Genomic DNA, 23,622 nt, shown 5'->3' on the forward strand with positions numbered 1-23,622 from the left:
AAAATAAACGATGCGTTCTTTTCTAATCTTCGCATCAAATTGTTTCATATTCAACGATAACTTTTGTAATACGTGAAATTATTAATGCTAAGTTGTATTTTGAATGCATTTATGCTTCAAGTATACAATATATATGTATATATATATATATATATATACATGTATACATATATATATATATATATATATATATATATATATATATATATATATATATATATTATATTATATTATTATTGGCCATCAAGTAAATTGAACGAGCGAACGAGCGAGCGAGAGAGATAGATAGAATGATTAGAAAGAAAGGAAGAGTAAGAAAGAGAGGGAGAATGAGGGAAAATTCCATCTCGTCGAATACAGTTTTTTTGCGACATAAATATAAATTACTAATACAAAATAGTAGATCATTTTTAATATTATGTGTTTCTTTTTCATTTTTTTTTCTTTTTCCGTTTTATTTTTTCTATACAATTGTTACACATATATATGTATATATGTTTTGTTATACGAATATGCTGGCATGTTGAACTTGAGGATGAGGAATCAAGAACTGGATTAATTATCTATTTTTTGCGAGGCACAATCTGCTCGTGACGGATTTGTAACGAGATATCTTTCATTCTCGAATTAATTTCTTACTGTGATGATCAATTATTGTTTTATTATTTTAAAAATAAATGATAAATAAGATAAATTGACACGACGGAAGAATGAAACGAAAGAGAAGAAGAGAAATTTATTATTCATTTCATTTCGTTAATTTTTAATATTGTATTCAACGAGAATAAAAATAAAATTGAAAGAAGAAAAGAAGAGTCTAAAAAAGAAACAAAGAAGAAAATGAAATATTCTGCGTGTAGCGCTACCGAAATCGATAAAAGAATGTTAGGTTTCACCGTTAGAATTCTCATGAGGAGACAAAACGGATACGAGCAGCTTGCGCGTCACTTTTAATAGAGAGAGAAGAAAATTAAGAAAGAAAAAAATGAAAGAGAAAACTGTACGGACTAGAGAAAAAAAAAATTAACATTGTGATGTTTATTAATCAAATATGTCAAAAGAGAAAAAAAGAAAAAAAAAAAGAGAGAAGGCCCACTGGTTGAGGCCCGACATTTCTGAATACATTATAAATAATAAACATTATGTAAAATTTATAAGATGCTCTTTCTTTTTCCTTATATATAATAATTATCCAGCAGATTATTGAATAATATTGAAAAGTAAAATTCTGAAAAAATAAAATTTTTTCCTATTTTTAATTTATTTTTTAAATATATACAGAACATATTATATTTTGTGTATAAGTTGTACATCTTAGAAATATATTTTGAAGCTGAGAATATAATATTTAAATTTTTTAGATTAAGAATTAGAACATAATGAGGAGAAAGAATTGATATGCTCAATTCATCCACACATCTATGATTAAGCCAAGAGAAAGAATAGACAAGAAGAACAAATATTGAGAAAAGGATAGAGATAAGATAAAAATTCGGGAATCAACGCCATCTTTAGAGTGCCACAAATAAAACACAATGAGCAAGGATAGCAAATAATAGAAAAAGGATAGATATAGAGTAAGAATTCACAATCAGCGCCATCTCTTGAATATTTATTTTACTTTTGAAAAAATATATTTAGCACTCAAGAGATGGTGTTGGCAATTAATTCTTACCATATCTTTATCCTATTCTTTGCTCTCTTTGTCTATATTTATGTTTTATTTGCGGCACTCTAGAGATGGTGCTGATTGTACAATTTTTACTCTATTTCTGTCTTTTTTCCACCTATTTATTCTTCTCGTTTATCTTTGTTCTGCAAACTTTATACGTTTAAAAGATGCATAAATTTCCAATATTTAATTATTTTATTATTTTTTATCAAATCTATTGATCAAAAATCTTAATAGAGCTTATTTGATTCATTTTATATATCTACATATAACGTAGGATATAAAATTTTAATTAAATTTTAGTTCTATCTTGTCTACTTTATCTAGTTAGTATGTCTGATCAATAAAACTATTCTACTTATTAGGATTGCCCTATACTTTCAAAGATTCTTTCAAGTATCTTATTAAAGAATACATAAATCAATTGATTTCAAATTTCATCAAGTTTCATATATTTTTACTTATTTTTTATTTATTGAAATACTAAAAAAAAATTTGATATAAAAATAAACATTTTTTATTTAATAATTAGAATTATTTTAAAATTAATTTATTTTAATTAATCTATTAAATATATTGAAATTTAGTTAGAAATATTAAAATTTTTTCTTATTTAATTAAGATTATTATTTATTATTTTAAAATAACAATTAACATTAACAACAAATAATTTTTATATACTTTTCTTAATTATTGCGTTTTAATTAAATGAAAATATTATTTGTTTAAAATATTTTATTTTTCTAGTATTTGTTTTAACTTTAAATTTTTCTCACCTTTGATTTCAAGTTTCCCAGAATTTGCATTTTTAACAACGAGAACATATTATCATTGGTAAGATAGGCATGTTAATCGCATTTTCCAGCAAGTTCTAGCGCACTGCATCTACGAACTATGTATGCAGCAGTCGTGATTGGTGCAACAATCGGAATGCACATGCTTTGACCAATCGGATATGATTTTGCTCGTAGATGAGACTACGATCCGTTCCAATGTTGTTCACCTCATGCACGCGATTTCGTGACGGTAATGCATTGATAAGATGCGATTGCGCATTGCCGGAAGCTATTTGGCGTCCATCATGTTTCCATAGGTATTTCGCATGAAGTTAGCCTCAGTTTTGACCGCCTATCAAAGTTAATAATTCATTTAACTTAAATTACTAAGGAAAATTTTTAAATAAGATTAAAAATATTTCAAATAATATTACATATAATATAAATAATAAATATTATTTAATACATTAGTTTAGTATTTTTAAATAATATTTGTTTATGGAAATATTTAAGATTTATGATATATTTATTTCAAATTTGTCAATTCTGCATAAAATTAAAGCTGAGAAAAAATGATGTAAATAAAAATAAAATGGAAATTTAATATCTAAATCACAAAATTCATATATTCATCGTTAGAATATTTGTATCCATAATGACTTCTTAATTGATTTATACCATTAAATATCTTCTATAAAATTGACTATAAGTGCATTTTTTAAAGTTCATTTAATAAAAACAGTTTAATAAAAAATATAAAAAAAGAATAGTAAATAATTCTTAAAAATTTCAAGAATAATTGAAAAATCTGAACAAATTGTACTATCTAGTAAATAACTATTTTATATATATATATTTTCATTTTCGAATTTGAATATGCGTTCTTAAATTCGTAACCGCGTTCTCGCAACCATAGCAGTATAGGCGTATTGCGAATTAATCCGCATGCAACTTCACGTCTATGCAGCCTGTGAGATCTTCCATAGTGAAGATATACGTAAGCAACATACATACGTATGTGCACCGTAAGCCGTGTTAACTATTAGAAGACACATCGACGAATTTCAGCTGGCGCGCGAACTGATCTGGACCTATCTCTGGATCTGTGTAGTGCAAAAAAAAATGTGTCGTTGCTCGCCGCGCAAGTGGCATCCGAATTCAGTGTATTCGACGTGGTCGACGATCACTTGTCATCAGGGAAAACCTCGAGAGGACAAAGTCGGCAAGATTTGAGGCCGCTGATCGAAGACGTATCTGATACGTATACACAAAGATCGTGACAGCATACGTAGACGAGGTTACATGGCGAGTTATTCACGAGGGCGATCCTCTCGACAATCCGAGTGAGTGATACAATTGTTCGTTCGGTAGAATAAATCTTCCTTTGATAGAATGATTCAATTTGACATACCTTCTTTGTCATCCATTCTTGATTTTGAATTTTTTTTTATTTTTACAAATTGATTTAAAATATTTAAATATTTTTCTTCTTTTCTTGAGTTGACTTTTCTTATTAATTGTCACTATAAAATAATCACTATATAATTTTGTTGTTGTATAAAGTTTGATATATATGAATAGTTTGATTTTTTTCGGTTGTTATGTGAAAATCGATTATTCGATCGAGATTATTACAATCCACTGTGATGATAGAAAGTTGCGTCAATCGATGTTTACAATCGTTGGTGCATCTCCCTGTCACGATCGACAATCGCTTTCGATCTTTTGCTGGTTGATTATCGAAAATTATGATTCGTATAATCGATGAGATTGTAATCGTTTGTGCTTTATGATCGAAACATTGGTAGACATTAAATCGATAAACGCGTAAATGTGTAGTCGAAACAAAATTTATACAATTTTTATTTATTTGTTATGTTAATTAGAATAATTTTTTTTTCTTATAGTGAATAATTTATTATGTATATCGATCAAGTTTATATTAATTTTAATTAATTTTTTAATAATGTTTAAATCATAATTATTTCAATTGATTATGTTAATATTTTGTTATTGAGATTAATCGAATCTTTTTTTAACTCTGTTGAAAACATATTTTGTTTTTAATTTAATTATTAAATAGAGAACTTAAATATAGGAAATATTTTATGAAGCAGTAATTTTAAAATATCGATTAAATAATTTAATATAAAAAAAATGAATATTTCGAAATATTTCCGATAACATTCTTTAAGCAATATTGATTTCCAAACCTGTTACACAATAAGCGGTCTCTGATATTGATCTGATTATATCGCACGTGTTTTCCTTTGACAATCGAGAAAATCATGAGCAGATATATTTCTAATTATTCTTAATAATTTAATAATATACATTTAAATATATGTAATAAAACATTACATATTTTGGTAAAGAAAAAAAATAGAAAAAAATTTTTTAAATTTAATATACATTAAATAAATATTTGAAAAATAATATTTTCTTTTCTTACGATTACAAATTGTATAAAATTAATTAAATTTATTCTTTAAATATTTAAATAATTAAATGTATCATTTAATAATTTAAATTTTAATAAAATATTATCTTCTCTTTTCTTATCTTTTTCTTTTTTTTTACTTATAACTTTCTGTATAGTGACACAATGGACGATGATATTGATGATAAAGATGACTCGAAGCGGTAAGCATTCAATTATCAAAAATCAGAATATTAATTTAAATATGAAATATCTTTTCTCTTTTTTTTTTTTTCTTTTTAGGAAATCACGTAATTTGAGCGAGAAGAAACGAAGAGATCAATTTAATATGCTCGTAAATGAGCTTGGTAGTATGGTCAGTTCGAATACAAGAAAAATGGACAAATCGACAGTGTTAAAGTCGACAATATTATTTTTAAAAAATCATAATGGTACGTTATTTTTATTTTACCGAAATTTTTAATTATAAATGAAAGAAATTATATTCAATATTATTCAATATTAGATTGATCAAAATTATACCTAATTAATTTTGAAAAAAGAAATTTCTGGAAAAAAGTTTCAATTTCAATTTTGAAAGTTTTTCTTATAATTTATTATAGTATATTACATTATTATAATTATATTGATTTTTTTGATTAATTATTATTAATTCTGAAGTTTAAAATGATATAGAGATAGCTGTTAGATCAAGAGTACATGAAATTCAAGAAGATTGGAAACCATCTTTTCTATCAAACGAGGAATTCACACATTTAATACTAGAAGTACGTTTATTAATTATTAAATTAATTAAATTATTAAATTCGATTATATACAAAGTTGCATTCAATTTAAAATATTATGTTTGTTGACTGTAAGCTTGAAATTGTATTTTTAATTATTGTGATTTAGAAAAATTAAAACAAAATAAATAACATCATTAAAATTTTAACAATTAATAATATATTGTACATGATAAATAATTTATTAATTGATTTGAGCACTTACTTTTTTCACTATTAATACATATTAATCAAAATATTATATTAATAAAATAAGTAGAAATTCATACTTTGATTTCAAAATGATTTCAAGCTTAAATAAAAATTTCTAGAATTAGTATCATTGATGAATATGGAACGAATCTCGATGTTACATTGTTCAAGATTTTTTATTATTAAAAACATGAATAACATTTCTTGAATGTAGGCTCTGGACGGTTTTATAATGGTATTTTCTTCAAGCGGGCGCATTTATTATGTGTCTGAAAGCGTCACATCTCTTCTTGGATATCTTCCAAACGAGTTGGAAAATACGACCGTTTACGATATCACGTATCAAGAAGATCAATCTCCTCTTTATAATGTACTATTAAATCCTGCCATCACAAAAGATCGACGGAATATCAGAGAAGGTAAATCTTTGAAGAAATATTGAAAAATAATTATGTTATAAATATATTATTTATATTTATATTTGTAGAGGACAAAATATCTTTTTCGTGTCACATTAAAAGAGGAGGTCAAAATATTGAAGAGAACCCAATATACGAGCTTGTGCAATTTGTCGGATATTTTCGTATGTAATTAACAATTGTTTATACAATTTTTCCATTAATATTGATATTATTATCTAATATTTAATTATAGGGTCTGATGTCGATACAGAAGTGGATAATCTGCTTCCTAATACAAAATTCGGAAATACTACTGGAAAAGATACAAAGTAATTTTTTTAATATTATATAATAAAATATATATACTGTTATTCATAAATCATTAAATAGTAATTAATATTAAAATTATATCAAAAATTGTGATATAAGATAAAAAGAAATAATTCACCTTTTTTTGTATCACAATTTTTAAAATTTAGTCTGTATTTATGAAAGAATAAGTATTATTAATTATATTTAAAAATTTAATAAGTAGTTTATTTTAATAATCATTATTTTTAATATTATTAATGATTTATCAATAAAACTTATGTTATTATTAGAATCGTGTGGCAATAAATTCATTTGTGTCTTTTTAGATTGGTTTTCGTGGGTACAGGACGTCTCCAGACACCTCAATTGATCCGCGAATTATCCGTGTTGGACAATACGAAATCGGAATTCACCTCACGTCATAGCCTCGAATGGAAATTCTTGTTTCTGGATCATCGAGCACCACCCATTATCGGTTACTTACCATTTGAGGTATTAGGTACCTCTGGATACGATTATTATCACGTAGATGATTTGGACAAAGTAGTTACATGTCATGAATCATGTACGTATTAATGCAAAAGTAAAAAAAAATTGCTGATGCATCGAAATAACGAAAAATTTATTTATAGTAATGCAAAAGGGTGAGGGAACCTCCTGTTATTATAGATTCCTTACGAAAGGACAACAATGGATATGGTTGCAGACTAGATTCTATATTACGTATAATCAGTGGAACTCAAAGCCTGAATTTATCGTGTGCACGCATTATGTCGTCAGTTATATCGATGTGATCAAAGAATTGCGCAAAGAATCGCAGAGTTTTAATAAAGAACAGACTCAAGATGTTATAATGTCGGTAAAACAAGAACAGGTGAATTTAGAAATTAAAAATTAATTATACAAATTAAAACAAGCGTCAGTCATTAATTGTATATTATCGAATTTTATATAACATTCATTAATTCAAATGCATTAATGTTCAGGTAACGACATCATGCCCAGTCCCTCCAACACAGTGGTCAACAAAATCATCCAAGACATCGAAATCAATACCATCAAACACTCGACCGAGACACCATGTCGAAAGCTCTGACAGTTCGTCAATATCAGCCTCTATGCAAAGTTCACCCCATTCACAGATAACGCATATTTCACGTTCAAAAGGTACATCTGCAAACAGTTCTGTTGCATCGAAGACTCAAATGCTTCAAATAGATACTAGGCATCAACAGCAACAACAACAACAATCTCAACAATCTTTGTTGGAAGTGGATCAAAGTTGTATTAATTTCATGGAACATTCACAGTATGCGGGAGTTAATTTGCAATCCGTCAACACAGATTTTGAGACTCCTTCCGTGCCAATTATATCTTCATTACCAACGCAAGAGGTAATAGCATACTTCATGCTATTTCTGGAATAGATTTTTTTTTTCTATAAATGTTTTTAATTTTAAATTTTTTATTGGAATATATAATTGGATCTTAGAAATAACACATTACATTTTTTTCTCTTTTGTTTCAAGAGTACGTACGTGTAATTTCAGATGTTACATCAGCAAAATATCGTAATGACACCAGCGCAGAATCAAATTCAAGACGAATTGCAACGAAAACATGAAGAATTGCAACAATTAATAATGCATCAGCAAGAAGAACTGAGAAAAGTATCGGAACAGTTGCTTAAATATGGAATTTTATCACTCAATGTGAGTTTAATTAATTTATTTATCAATTTATTCAATAATTAGAAACTTAACAAATTTCAATTAACAATTTCATAATTCTATTATAAAAACCTAATTCTATTCTCATTCTAATTTATTACTTTATTACATTACATGATTTTATTACAAAAATTTGTCAGATTTATTATCCAATTCACATAATATTTCTTATATTATATTTTCATCATAAAAATACAATCTAATTGATAAATTAACAAAATTCTTTTAGACGGGAATGCCATACAATGCCACCAACACGTGTCAACAAATAAACAGATGCAATACAACCAATTCGAACGTTCAATTACCAACATCAAGTAGTGTTCATGGAGTGAACGTTCTTCCTCTTCCCATCACCGTTCCAATGCCTATAGTGCCTATAGAATTCTTTTCACATTCGTTAGCAGTGAGTCCAGTGCCAACAATGTCTGGTCAAGCTCAAGGTAACGTAGACACGATGATTCAGCCTCAACAACAATCACATCAACAACTGCAACATCAGCAGCAACAATCCCAACAACAAGGACCAACTCAACAGAATGGCAACCAGCCTGATCTCGTGCCTTTTCAGATGTGTCCGCATCAAGCGGACATGTTGTATAACGAGATGGAATCAGCTTCGAATCAACAAAGATCATCACAGAATTAAATAAATTGAATATATATTCGTATTGAAATTTATTTATCATGGAAGTTTGAAGAGATATTCGGTAAGAGAAACTGGGTGTCAAGGGACCTAAATATTTAATAATCGTTGTCGAAACGATTTAATTTTGTAATTTCGCTTGTAATTGCAATGGACACGAAGGATTTCATATTTTTATACAAGTGAGTTGTACAAAAAAATATTCCGTCTATGGAGCAGTGTTATAGTTAGAATGCGAATTGGACGGATTTTGTAAGTCTCTCTCCTTTTTTTTTTCTTGACACAAAAAGATTAAAACTTTTAAAATTTATTTTTCAAATTTATGTTATTTTTTTCTTTTTCCTTCCATTGTAAATGATTTTTCATCTAGATTTGATAATTGAATTAAAAATTTTCATTACAATATATCAAATTTATACAGTTTTAAATTTTTATCATTGAAAATTTTGTTAAATAATTAATTTTTAAATTTATTAGGAAAATATAAATGTAATTAATTGCTAATTTAATAATATAAGTTTGGTTAAAAAAAATATCATTTATATTTGAGAAAAGAAAAAAATTCAATTCTTCATTTTACAATATTATTTTATATTACAATAATATAAAAATTTTCTTATATTGTGTTTTCATAATACATCCGTCCAGTTTATATCATAATATCATAATAACGAATCACTACTTCCGTTATTTATTTGTAATCAATATTTTTACTTTCTACTCTTCGAAATATTGATATTTATATCTTGCAAAGGGCCATTTTATGTCTCCCATATCGTATATACATATGTATAAAAATTTTGTATAAAGTCTGTCCATTCATCGTTTGAATTTAAAATGGATGTGATAAGAGACTATAGCTGTTTAATATGATTTACAAAAGTACAAAACATATTTGTAATTGACTAGTTTAATAGAAAAAGTGTTTATATCGCAATATAAATAAATTTATAATAATTTATACTTTTCAAGTTCTGGAAGAAAAATTAAAAAAATTTGAAATATTAAAAAAATTCATAATGAATAACATGGATCCAAGAATACAAATGATTAATTAATTAATAGAAGAGAATCAATATTTAATAAAGTGTTTTAATGTTAGTTTATTTGATAATGGTATAAAAATTCAGAATTTAATACATATATTTTTTTTTCTTTGAGCTCTTTAATTGGAGTCTTGATTAAATGCATTTTGTATTCCAAATATATGCCTCAAAGGATCAACAAATTTATAGATGATAAATTAATTTCAAGTGAATAAATTATCTTTTCACTTGCATTTATTTAAATCTTAGAATCTCAATCAATTTAAAATAAATAAGTGCTAAAAATCATAAAAATCATAAAAATCATAGAAATAATAAAAACAATTTCTAAAAATATTTTACATTACTGAAATAAATTATATTATAATTTTTAAAATTGTTACTCTTTAAAACTATTTATCATCAATGTAACTTTTATTATCAGAATTATTTTTTAATCCCAATATTTTTATGGAGAATAGAAATTTTTCAAAAACAGGGTATATTTACATACGTATATATATGTATGTATAGTTAACGAAATGAAAAAGTAATATATTTTGTTGTAAATGTATCATGAATATTTATATGTGTCTATAGAGGAACGATGTTTTATTATATCCGTGAATGTCGCATCAAAATCAATATATTTTATGATCGTTGTTAAATGGATATACTTTAAGATAGAATGAAAATTATATGCTTATTTTCTAATAGTGAAAGAAAATTTTTAATCTTCCAAATTTCATATATATACAGTTTAAAATTAATTTTTAAAATATCATAAAAATTTTGAAGTTTTATTTTTTTTTTTCAATTATTTTACTATAATATATCTTATCAATTATAATATTTTTTCTTAATTTTAGATTATAAATTATAAAAATTTTTATTCACTGTTAGAAATGAATAACAAAATAGAATTTTATTTCATTCTATCTTATTATACATATACAATACATATACATATACAACAATATACAATATAGTATATTGAGGAATTCATACACATTTCTATTAACTGGACATGTCACAATGAATGTGTCTGGCTATGACTATTACATATTAAGACAATAACTTTTTCCCCAGAAATGATTGTATATGATAATATAAAAATTTTAAAAATATATACATATCTAACGTGCAAATAAAAATTCCTAAAAATAATAATGAAATTATTGTGGTAATATTCATCTTGAAATTATTACCTATTCTCATTCATTTTATAATTTTTTTTTTACATTAAATATTTCATTAAATATAAGTATTGTTTATATCTTAAAAGAGAAATGAAAATAATGTAAGCACAAAGAATTATCTAAAAATCAAGGTAAAATTTTTATACTATATTATTTTTCATTTTTATCATTTATTTGTATTTTTTTCTCAATCGGGTAAATTAATTGTAATATTTTACAATTAATTTCTATTAAGAATTCTCTCTCAGAATTAATCAATTATATAAATCACAAAAATAATATAGAAATTAATCATGAAAACTAATTTATTATTTATTATTTAACGTATAAAAACATTTCTTCTTTTCCTGTTATTTCTTCTAAAAAAATTGTTAAGTACTTTATTATTAAACAAACTTCTTCTAAGTTATGTTATATAATAATATCTTACATAATACATTAATGTAACGTGAATATATGATATAACAATAATCGATAAAAAATAACGTATAAAAATTATTTCTTAAATTTTCTCAAAGCATCCATCAAAATTTGTACTTCTTGATTCACGTTGTACACGAGGCTCTCGATTTGATTTTTACTGTCGATTATATTAATGCTTTGAGTGTACGAGTCATATCTTACCGCAAATGATTTTGGTATAGTCTCGGTGAATTTTCTGGAATCAAAAATAAAGTATGATTTTTCATTAATAAGTTTGAAAAAAAAAACAATATTATTTAACAAGTTGTAATAAAATTCCTAAAACAGATCAATTTTTATACAAAAAATAAATCTCAACTAATGTTTCAATTAATTATATAACAATATTCTAATTAAGAAGCAAAAAAATAGATAAACACTTTCTAAAAAAAAATTAAAATTATAAAAGAAAAAAATTTTTATCTCGTTTAATATTCCATGAAGAATGGATAAAATATTGTTTTATCATTATTAAAAAATTATCGATTCAATTAAAAAATTACAATTTAACATAATATTTATATTTGTGATTAAATGTATTCTAAATAGAAAATATAGAATAATTATGTGTAAAAATTGTATCGAATTAAGAAAATATATAAACAATATACATTGAATCTTATTTTAATGTATTTTAAGATTGATTAAAATTCTTATTATAGTTTGATCGATAATTTAAAACACATTACAGTATAATATATTTGAATGAAAATTACATAGCTCATATAATATTGCATTATTGCATAATTATTCATAGTATCAAAAAAATTGGTATATTTAGATAAAATAAAAATATATATTTTTCTTAAATGATTTCATAAATTCCTTTCGTTGTCAAAACGCAAATAATAACAAATTAATATTTCTATACTTGAACATACTTTATATTATTATTTATTTCTCATAATTATCTATTTATATTATGATATGTGATGAAACTTATTATTTGGAATAATTAAAATTATTTACGATTAGAATAATATTATAATCTGACACATTAAATTGTAATTACAAATTCGAGTGCAGAATTTATTAATATTATTTTATCGTAACACACTCATAGACGATAAAATAATCGTTATAGCTGGAAAATTAAATCTAATTCTATGTACTCACATCATTTTCTGTTTAGCGTCTTCGAAATCTTCGGCGACGAAGTAGACAGGTTGATATTCGGTTATTGGATATTTTTGCAAAGCCGTTTTCGCCGGGTCGAACGGTCGTAATTCTGGTTTACCGCTCAAACAATACTCGAGTTCGCCAAAAGACGAGAGTAATCCAGCGCCGTACGCTTTCAATTCGCCATTTTGCCGACACAGACCGTATTCAACCGTGAACCAGAAACACTGAAATAAATTTTTTCCCTCATTCATATTCATTCATTCTATTGTAAACTAACGAAAATATCGGAGGAAGATTAAAGATGGAAGAATCGAAATTTGACGAAGAAAAATACGCGTCCGACTTTGAAAAATATTTAAATATGAAAAGTAACGTGAGATAAATAAGAAACTTTCTTCGACTAATAAAATAATTAATAGTATAATATAAATAATTAATAGTATAATAATATAATATAATATAATATAATAATAATTAATAGTATAATAGTAAAATAATTAATAAAATAATAAATAGTATCGATTAATATTTTCAAAATTTCAAAATGAATTACCGTGGCCAATTTTTCGACGTATTCATCAGGAGCGCCGAGAGAGGCCAAGCCAACCACTTGGCAAAATTGTGCGAACGATGGATCGGCAAAGAGAGGCACGTGACCTAATACTTCGTGGCATACGTCTGGTTCAGGTGTGTATAATGGCTTGCTGCTGTGCCTAATGTATTGCGTGGAATGAAATACTCGAAAAGCCAGGCCGGCAAGAAAATCTCGCGAAGAAAGGAGACCAGCAACTGGTCTTAGAGTGAACCCGGTACAGTCTAAGCAAAAAATGTAAGAGTATCATAAAATGAAGAGGATATGGTATATAAAATATTATTGTTTTTCATTTTATCAAATAATTAATACCTTTCAAAAAGTTTGATATGTCCTCTAGTTGAGGAATATTGTCCTCTCTGTAGCCACAATTCTCGATCAGCAGTGGGAACACGTGATTATGCTCCTTGCAGGCATACTTGGGATAAAGCTTCGTTAAGTTTCTGAACACCATACCCCAAGTCTCGATCTCTTCTTTCGTGTATTTTACTCTTGGTATTGGTTGCCCACTAATGATATAATGATATTCTTTATAACTTTTCTTTATAAGTGTTTATTATATATATATTCTCGTTTCTTGAGACAAGGATATATATTTATAATATTCGTTAATATTCGTTAAAATTTTTATATCGAACAATCTTCGATTGTTTCGAAGAAAAACGAAACTCACTGTTTGTAATTGTAAGCAATGTCGGCGAAGTATTTACGCCGTTGTCGATAAACCGGATCTGTGAATCCAGGATGATCGCTGTCCAACTCCGCTCCATAAGAGAGAATTTGATTCGCGAATTTGTCCAGATCCCTTATCCTTCGTGGAAACCACGGCACGGTTCCCATATTGTCGTTATGATTTCTAGATAGACACATAAGATGTAGGAGACTTCCTGTTTCCAAGAATCATCTGTAAAATACCTGGAAATGATCGAGAAGTAACTGCATTGCTCTCGAAGCTTCTCGATCACCGATCCAAGGTCTCCATCTGGCGCGCACTCTACCATGAACTCGTACACGTTCGGCTGGCGAAGGGAACTTCTAGATTCGATATGCAATAGATTAACTTCATATTCCTGCAAACATGATGGCCAAGTTAAGATTATTGCGAAAGAAGACGAATTAATTTCTGCATATCTGTTCGGTTGAAATTATTGCGAAAGGAGTCGAAACTTCTAAACGTGTTATTGTCTCCTTTGTATTAAATAATTTTAATTTTGAGTGGCATTGATTATTTTCGATTATTATTTTCGAGGAAGCATGATTAACTTTATTTTTATTATAAATTTTATGTTTTATTTTATTTTGATCATTTGTTCATTTTTGAATAAAATTTTAAAAATTTGAACAGTTAAAGAGAAAAGTTTCATCTGTTTATAGCGATTGTACGTGTATTTCAGACACTTACTGTAAAAAGCTTGAGATATCTGGCCAATGCTCCAACTGAATCCTCTTCTTTAGGTGAGAATATCAGGCAAGTACTTTTTGCAGAATCCCTGCCTTCCTTGATGTAATTTCCTCCATGCACCAATTTAGGCTTTTAAAAATAGTTATGTATATATATTAATAAAATATTTTTGTACTATTTTTATTACTTACAATTAAGCTATTTCAGTTAGTTCTAATTTTGTGAGATAATTAAATAGTTTATTTTTATGATATTTTCATGTTTCTCTTTGTGTTATTAATCAACATTAATGATATAATTTCGAAAGAATTTTATCTTCGTGGACAAATTTTATTAAATCTTATTGAGCAATAAAATTAAAAAAAAAAAGCAATTATACACTATATTTATCTCTAAAGTTTTGAATAAATGAAACAAGAAAAGATTGATATCAAATTTAAAGTAATTTATTATAACTTTATCTTTATGATAATAAAAATCTTCTCTATATTACGTAACATCAAAAATTACTATTAAAACATAAAAGAGAATCAAAATATATTTTAAAAATTGTTTGATTGATTGAACATTAAATATAAAATTATATATAATTGTTATTTAATTTCATTAAAAATTTCCACTTACTTAACTTAATTTACAATTAAATACATTTATAATGAACCATTATGCAAATATATCTAAAAATTTTCTTTCCTCGTTTAATTAAAAATATCCAATTAAAAAGATCCTATTTTATGTAATTTATTATTATTTATTATTATATATTAATTTGCATCACAAAAAATATATATATACACACACCTTTTGATCTTGAATAACAAGATATTACATTTCAAAAATAATAAAAAAAAATAACAATTATTACAATTAGACGTATAATAATAATCAAAAGATGAGAAAAATAAAATAAGTACGAAAAAAAAAATCTTTATCCTTACCTCGCACATTGTGATCAAATACGATATCAAATATATCACTCGAATAAACAAAAGTGAAATTTCTTCGTTCACGAAACACTTTATTCGTTTATCCGAAGATAAGTTTAGAGAAACTATGCTTCGTTAATCTATTACCCGTCTGCTATATATGTCCATGGACTCCCCCTACCTCCCTCGCCACTTTCCTTCACTGTTCTATACGATATTATCCGGCATTTTATGGGAGAATTAACGGAACATGTGATTATCCTCCAAATTATCAATCTCGATGTTATTATTGAATCATTTTGGGGGGAAATATATATCGATATATAAATTTCCCCGAAAGAGAAAAAATAGAAATAGGGGAAAATCATGAGATATTTCATAGTCTCGCGCAATTTTTCACTTGTTTTGCATCATAATTCAATTTTTGAAGATGTCAAGATCGATTAATCGAAACGTTTGTTCGCGCAGTGAATGCAAAGACGCACGCAATGCTTGAAGCGAATTGTAAAAAAGATATACACAATATACTTTCTCTTATTGTGCCAATTGACGAGTGATAAAGGAAATTATTTATATTGAGATATACAAAGTGAAAGTGTATGCATAGTTTGCGATAGGTTGAAAGAATGAATATTTTTAATATTTGTTTTTAATATTTTGAAAAAATTTTTCGAAATTTAATCGCTTAAGAGATTAGTTTTTCTTTTCGTCAAGTTAATTTTTAAATTTTCGATAATTCGAAAGTCTATTTAACAATTTTTTTCCATTTAAAAAAGAAATATTGTAAAATAAGATGATTCAGTCGGATTAGAATTTTATGATCATTATTCATGCTTTCAATAATCGATCAAGATCAAGATTAACTTGATTTAATCAATTTTTCAAGGTAGACTGCTTTGTAACACGACGCTAAGACCACGTGATTTCACTAGCTACCAGCATTTTAATATTTTTGTATTTTTCCTTAATTATTTATCATTTCTATTTTTTAAATAATTTAATATTCGAATTATTATATGTTTTTCTTTACGCGATAAAAATATATTTTTGTTAATTTTTAACAAACTTGGTAATGAATTTATTAGAAGCTCATTAAGAGTATCATTAAGCGAAATTATTGTGAAACTAAATAGAATATCTTTATCGGGAATAAGAAATTGATTCAAAAGTTTAATTTACATTGGATTGCGCATTTTTTTTTTTTCGAAGACGTATAAGATAAGTTAATTTATTAATTATTTTTATGTAAATATGAAAAATATAAATCTTCAAAAAAATGTTTCGTGTTATTCAACAATACATTTTTTAAAAATCTTCTTATCAATATGCATGAATCCAATTACACATATATTAGGGAAATAGAGAAAAATAATTAAATGATTATATAATGTTATGTAAATAATTATGTAATATATATGCGTTGCAAATTGTGTTATTTATGTTATGTTTACATTTTATATGTTTATATTTTATTTATGTTATGTAATATATATTTTTACAAATTCATTAATATTCTATAATAGAATCTAACTAATCAACATAATATAACCTTTGAATTATGATTATAATTTTTGTTATATTTACATATTATATTTATTATATTTTATATAATTTTCTTCATTGTTGAACTCTTTATTACTATATATTTTAAGTATATTATGTATATTATTTATATATAGATTATAATAGATTAAAAGATTTTTCTCTATTCTTTAATAAATAAATAAATAATAGTTTATGATAACTCCAATAACTGACTTAAAATTTTTTAATTTTATAACATTATATTTCTGTCTAATATTATTATTATTATTCTAGAATTTTCCTTTTGTAATTGTAACATAAATAAAATAACACAATAATATTAAATTAAACTTACAAATATTGAAGCTTAAAAATAAATACATATCAACAGTTCCTCCATATTATTCTAGATTACGTTCGTATATATAACGTATATAGAACGTATATATATGTGTGTAATATGAGGAAATAAATTTCAATCAATCAATAAAAAATATATTTCTTTTATAAATATAAAAATAAACAACATAACATCTATATAACAGTATAACTCTACTGAGTACGTTATTATTTAATTAATTTTCCGAACAAATGTATAAATAAATAAATAAATTCTTTTCCCTTACCTTGTCAGGAAGCGAAAAAAATTCTTCATCTGAAATGATCGATTGACCTTTTGGTACAGGTTTCGCATACATTTCGATGAAAATTAAATTATTTTGTCAAAGATTTTTACAAGGCGAATCGTGGTGTGATCACGATTTTCACAATGCAAATGTCCTGATGCAACTGGTTCTTGTTGCGACGTGCTTCACAGTTTTAATAAGATTCCGCCACACAAATGTTCTCGATTGCGAGAATTAAACTACTTTAACGCAAATATTGCAAAAATATGCATGACTACTTTATAAAACGATATTAAATCGATCGAAACGTACAACATTATTTTTTTTTTTGAAATTATTATCAATAAATATCAATGAGTAATTTTCTTTATTTTTTATATTTATTATTATTATTATTATTATTATTATTATTACAATATTTGAATATATTTAAAATTATTACTATTTATGCAAAATGAAAAATTTCAGATCTTTCATTTATTAGAGACTTCGCGGAAAATTCTTGAAAATTTTTCCAACGATACAAAATAAATATTAATTAGAATGAATTGAAAGAATATTTTTTACATCTGTAAAAACATTTGAAAAAATAGTAATAATTTAAAATCAAAAAGAGATACAATTACGATGAGAATTAAGCTTATTTGTGAAAATACAAACAATAATATTTATTTACATTCTTATTATATATATATATATAAAATTGATTTGAATTTTTTTCGAATTACGAAAGTTTTTGCTATTTTTGTAATTCGAAATTAGAAGATAATTTGCACGAGGAAATCAAAATTTGTTCAAATTTTAATTCTTAACAAAAAACTAAAACGTTTCGAAAGTTTCGAAAATTTTTACAAAAAAAAATACTTCGACCGATTGCATCGCTTTAAAATGCAACAAAACAATAAAAATCGTCAACTATCCAACAATTTTTTTCCCCTCTTCCCATCAATTCGAATATCGATTACATCTAATCAAGTGGCAATTCCTTGGCAACAAAACGATCAAACGCGATCTTTATATTTATTCCAATACAACAAACTTTGTGTCATTCAAAAAGTTGACATTTTTTAACCTGCAAAATTGATTAATCACCATCATACGAGTCATAAAATACGCGTTTATATATATATATATATTTAATTTAATTTAATTTATCTTAAGGAAATATCGGTTAATCGATTATCATCGTTGAAAATAAAATCTCGAAAGAACGAAGCGAAAAGCAGAAAATTAAATCGAAAACTGAAAAAGTTTTTTTTCCAACTGCGTTTAACTTCTGCTTCTCATTTCTCAATTCAATATATAAAATTAATAACACGCGTAATCAAATCAATGTAATCAGAGCAAATATTTACAAAATATAAACAAGAATGAAGATTCGAATAATTTTTGATCGGGCATCCGTAAAAGGCCGGCCGACCATTATCAATGTTTGACCCTCAAGCCGCTTCTTTGCGATAGGTTAACATTGCTGCAATATAATACGAAGATGCCTTGTATCGGTACCGCAATAAAGTGGCGATAATTCAATGAATGATCTTTGCACCAAGAAGAGAAAGAAGACTCTCGTGGAGCGTGGTTAGTGGAAAATTGTGTTCGAGTTGGGTAGCATGGGAGAAAATTATTTTTCGAGGATAATATTGAATTTGGGGCGAGTGAATCGGGAGGATTGAATTATTCGAGGTGGATAAAACACGGATAAAAGAGGATTAGAACTAGTATATTCCGATTAGAGATTTCTGGAGATGTAGCGATGCCTTACTATTCGGTGAGTGCCACTTTTTATCGATGAATATTTTTCTCTTTGCCTTTCTGAAAATTATTTTTTATTAATCTCGTGTTTCTTCTTCTTCTTAAATTTTATCGAATCGAACAATTCTCGAGTAAAATTTATTTTTATCATTCTATCTCTAATTGCTATGAAAATTAACGCCTTTTATCATGTTAAAGCGATTTAACGCCAAATATTACTACATCTCTGAGAGTATTATCTTTCATTCTTCTCAGAAGATTGTAATATTAAAAAATTATCTTCCATTCGTATCTTTTATCTTACCCGAGACCCGATGTTAAATTGAAATATCGCTAAAATTCCAAGAAAATTGTTTCAATTATTTTATTCAAGAAGATTCAATGTTATCAAAATAATTGTAAATTATTATTCTCCATTGAGATTAATATTCCTCATTCTCTCGGGTTTTCTTATTATTTTACATTAAATAAATATTTTCGAGTTTAAAAAATTTTCGTTCTAGGCACGAATACGACAGAACCGTGGTCGATCTTTCATGGATTGTCCTATATTAAAAACAAGTCGATTTGCGACTCGCGTCGTTGCACCATTGACAAACGCTACAGAAAGATTCTACGAAAGTAATAACGTGCAAGATTCACGGTCACCTTACGGGTGGAAGAAACGGGTAGGAATAAAACGAAGATGGCCCTTGACTTTTTCGCTGGATGCCTTGGAGGTAGATAATTCATGTTGCTTTCGTAAAAGATAAGATAATTATTAACGCATTTATTATGCACATTATATATGAAGACCTTGCTACAAAGTTCATAATTTTTTAATCGTTATCGACAGAAGATATCGAGACGTGGAATTCAAGTGGAAAGAAAGAAAATTAAACTCAAGCTATTTTTTCTTCGATTTTTTTCTATTGCATCCATCCATCATAATATTAATATAAATTAATCATAATATCACAACAATAATCTATCATAATTAAAAGATTTATTTTCTTCTCGAAAAAATCAAAAAATTTATTCGCGTCTATTGTTTACATTTTCCCCAATCAATAACGTCACGTTCTTCTATCGCGAGGAAAGTGACGAATAATTGATTGACAACTTTCTACTTGGATTGGATCGAATATTATCTGAGTAGAGAGAAATATATTGCCTTGTTTCCGTGAAACACTTTTATCGACAGATAACACCGATGATTGAAAACACGAATCAAAATGGAATACATCTATTTTTAATTTTTCTTTCTTCTATAATTGACGCGATGCAAAAATATTATTGTTTATCTTTGTATAAAAATCTTCGTATGTAGACAATACAACATTCGGGTAATTTTTTCAGGATGCGCTGGTACTTTGGTGGGACATCCTTTCGACACCATCAAAGTTCACTTGCAAACGCAAGACCATCGGAATCCGAAGTACAAAGGGAATTGGGATTGCTTGCGAAAGATAGTCGCGACTGAATCGGTATTTGATAAATAAAAAATCAAGGAAATTAATATAATCACAGATGCATGTTAACACAGATTTGAAGCGAAGCAAAAAATTGTTCATCACAAATTATTACTAACTTTCAAAAATCGTTTGAGATTATAATTGATTATAGTTTAATTTCGATTATCGAATGAAAGGAGAAGAGGAAGTATAGAAATATAAAAGAATTTCTTCTTTTTTCCAATATATTTTTTTCACAGTCTGAATTAATAATTCGAAAAAATATTTTATTCATGAATGCAAAGGAACTGATCGTCACTTTTCTATATATAAAATTTATTTCTTTTTTATTAAAAATCCTATCCAATCAAAAATTTTTTCAATATTAATTTCAAATTATTACTTCTCTTCTATCATAAATAAATATTCACTCACAAATATCACATTCACAATTCTATCAAATGAAAAATCTCACTTACTTCAAAAATATTTCTCTTTCATCGTTAAATAATTAAATCAAATCAATTAAAATCGATTAAAATTAAATCTCAATTAATACGTTTAATTATCTCAGATAACAGGTCTCTACCGGGGCATGTCATCCCCAATAATCGGCGTGTCATTGATAAACGCCGTGATCTTCGGTGTGTACGGTGAAACCCAGAGACACATACCGGACCCAAACTCTCTAACATCCTGTTTTATCTCCGGTGCCATAGCTGGCTTTGCTCAAAGCCCCATCTGCAGTCTCATCGAGTTAGCGAAAACTCGTATGCAGCTTAGTTCTTCGACTGGTCGACCTTTCAGAGGACCGTTCCAGTTTTTCATATACACGTACAGACACGAAGGATTGCGTGGTCTATTCAGAGGACTTGGTTGCACATTTATGAGAGAGATTCCAAGCTTTGGCCTATATTTTCTCACATACGAAACTTTAATGAGAAACCTCGATAACAAACCTGTTCCGACATTTTATATCCTGTTAGCTGGAGGATTAGCCGGCACCTGTTCTTGGGTCACAACTTATCCCATTGACGTGATCAAGTCGCGAATACAAGCTAACGGAAATCGTTATGCAGGAATTTACGACTGCTTGAGACAATCCGTGAGGAAGGAAGGTTATGCGTTCTTGTACAAAGGTATCAGCTCGACAGTGTTACGTGCGTTTCCTATGAATGCTGTCACGTTCACTGTGGTCAACTGGACGTTCAAATTGCTTGGCGAAGATGAGAAGAAGAAGTCGAAAACCACAGAGTCTATCGGTGAGATTTCAGAACCGTGCGAAATACTTTTGGAAAAATGGAACAATTTCCTAACGAGCGCATCCCGAAGTATGGTTATTCATAGGTTACCGTATTCCACGTTGTCGTTGACATCGATGAACGAACCGAAGCTCGAGTGGGGCGTGCGCAATAGGCGAATGAAGGAAGGTGGTAAGAGCGGGGAATGGGGGGATAGAGGTAATAGAGAGGAAGAAAATGAGAACCTCAAGATGTTCAGAGAAGTACGACGAGAAGAGAAAAAGTTAAAAATTTAAAATTATATACTCGACTCGATACACCTTCTATATGCTAATCGATATGTTTATCTTATCGATATGTAATTGAGTTATCGAGAAGAATGTGGTAAAACAGGTTTTCGATGGCTCTTGTAAGGAATTTTGAAATTTGTGTATTTCTCGAAAAATAATTCTTTCAAAAAGAAAGAAAGGAGAAAGAAAATGGAATTGTAGTGGTAGTACATTGTTAGTTTTTAAGGGATCGAACAGTGATATGCGATTGGATTGAAAGTGACTTGATATAAAATTTATATAGTGTTTTATTACAGGAGATTATGATGGTTCCATGATTGTCATCTTTTCTATTAATGTTACTTGCTGAAACTATTTATGGACTCTACTGGATCGAAATGTTATATAAGAATTTAATTTTAATATATCTTTTTAATATATTTATATAATATTTTTATGATATATTTAACTTTTATATTTTTATCGTCAAATAAGTATTGACGAATATAAGATTTGTAGAATTTTATAGAAGATTGATAATCTGTGAATTATTACATTGTAGATGAATAAAATTTAGTTAATTATATATTACATAATGAGTTTTATTCAATTTATTTTCTTATAAATTGTCTTACAAATAACTCGGAGGCTTTAGTACAATAATTCACCAATTAATGGTAACTTATGAATTATAGGTTATAGAACATTTTTTATAATTCTTATATTATAATTTTAAAAATTTTACTCTTGTATAAGAAATTTTATCAATAATAATAATTTGTTGTCTTGTTGTGTAACTGTTCATGATAGACGCATAATCATTTAAACGATTAATAATTACGAATTAATTTTTTCACACTTACATACATTCTCAATATGTAACTTTCAGAATATTTTTAATTAAATAATCAACGTATGATTAAAATTTCTAATATTATCCATTTTTGTTCAAATTTAATTTTTAATAATCGTCTTTGCTTAACAATATAATGTTCGATCGATTGTATAAAAGCGAATTCACAATTCCAACCCTCGTCACAATAAAAACTGTCATGAATCTTGCTATCGAAGTGCTCATTTGTCAGAAGACAGTCC

The 23,622-nt window shown here is 26.7% G+C and overlaps 3 protein-coding genes across 5 annotated transcripts; 2 read left to right on the forward strand and 1 right to left on the reverse strand.

Annotated features, from left to right (window-relative positions):
• The first annotated feature begins 3,408 nt into the window (after positions 1 to 3,408).
• Positions 3,409 to 9,273, forward strand: LOC410757 (circadian locomoter output cycles protein kaput). 2 transcript variants are annotated; one of them, XM_394233.7, is made up of 12 exons: positions 3,409 to 3,791; positions 5,047 to 5,091; positions 5,171 to 5,319; positions 5,564 to 5,655; positions 6,080 to 6,284; positions 6,353 to 6,448; positions 6,520 to 6,595; positions 6,905 to 7,143; positions 7,211 to 7,452; positions 7,565 to 7,972; positions 8,129 to 8,290; positions 8,538 to 9,273. In XM_394233.7, exons 1-12 carry the CDS (start codon positions 3,751 to 3,753, stop codon positions 8,955 to 8,957), a joined length of 2,175 nt encoding a protein of 724 aa, XP_394233.5. In that variant the 5' UTR covers positions 3,409 to 3,750; the 3' UTR covers positions 8,958 to 9,273. The 2 variants fall into 2 exon arrangements, with proteins under 2 accessions (XP_394233.5, XP_026299229.1); XM_026443444.1 differs by lacking the exons at positions 3,409 to 3,791; positions 5,047 to 5,091 and having other exon boundaries at positions 5,210 to 5,319; positions 5,549 to 5,655.
• A 2,192-nt stretch (positions 9,274 to 11,465) lies between these two features.
• LOC408622 (protein henna) lies at positions 11,466 to 18,006 on the reverse strand. 2 transcript variants are annotated; one of them, XM_623297.6, is made up of 8 exons: positions 17,833 to 18,006; positions 14,757 to 14,885; positions 14,270 to 14,424; positions 14,028 to 14,210; positions 13,667 to 13,863; positions 13,316 to 13,578; positions 12,757 to 12,986; positions 11,466 to 11,836 (listed from the first exon to the last, which is right to left on the reverse strand). In XM_623297.6, exons 1-8 carry the CDS (start codon positions 17,902 to 17,904, stop codon positions 11,674 to 11,676), a joined length of 1,392 nt encoding a protein of 463 aa, XP_623300.2. In that variant the 5' UTR covers positions 17,905 to 18,006; the 3' UTR covers positions 11,466 to 11,673. The 2 variants fall into 2 exon arrangements, with proteins under 2 accessions (XP_623300.2, XP_006560319.2); XM_006560256.3 differs by lacking the exon at positions 17,833 to 18,006 and adding an exon at positions 15,695 to 16,159.
• A 1,312-nt stretch (positions 18,007 to 19,318) lies between these two features.
• Positions 19,319 to 23,123, forward strand: LOC725922 (mitochondrial basic amino acids transporter). Its single transcript, XM_001121709.5, has 4 exons — positions 19,319 to 19,600; positions 20,088 to 20,303; positions 20,923 to 21,050; positions 21,592 to 23,123. The coding sequence occupies exons 2-4, from the start codon at positions 20,270 to 20,272 to the stop codon at positions 22,552 to 22,554; spliced, it is 1,125 nt and encodes a 374-aa protein (XP_001121709.2). The 5' UTR covers positions 19,319 to 19,600; positions 20,088 to 20,269; the 3' UTR covers positions 22,555 to 23,123.
• Positions 23,124 to 23,622: the final 499 nt, after the last annotated feature.

The sequence above is a fragment of the Apis mellifera genome, linkage group LG1 (assembly GCF_003254395.2).
Source record: "Apis mellifera strain DH4 linkage group LG1, Amel_HAv3.1, whole genome shotgun sequence".
Taxonomy (NCBI): domain Eukaryota; kingdom Metazoa; phylum Arthropoda; class Insecta; order Hymenoptera; family Apidae; genus Apis; species Apis mellifera.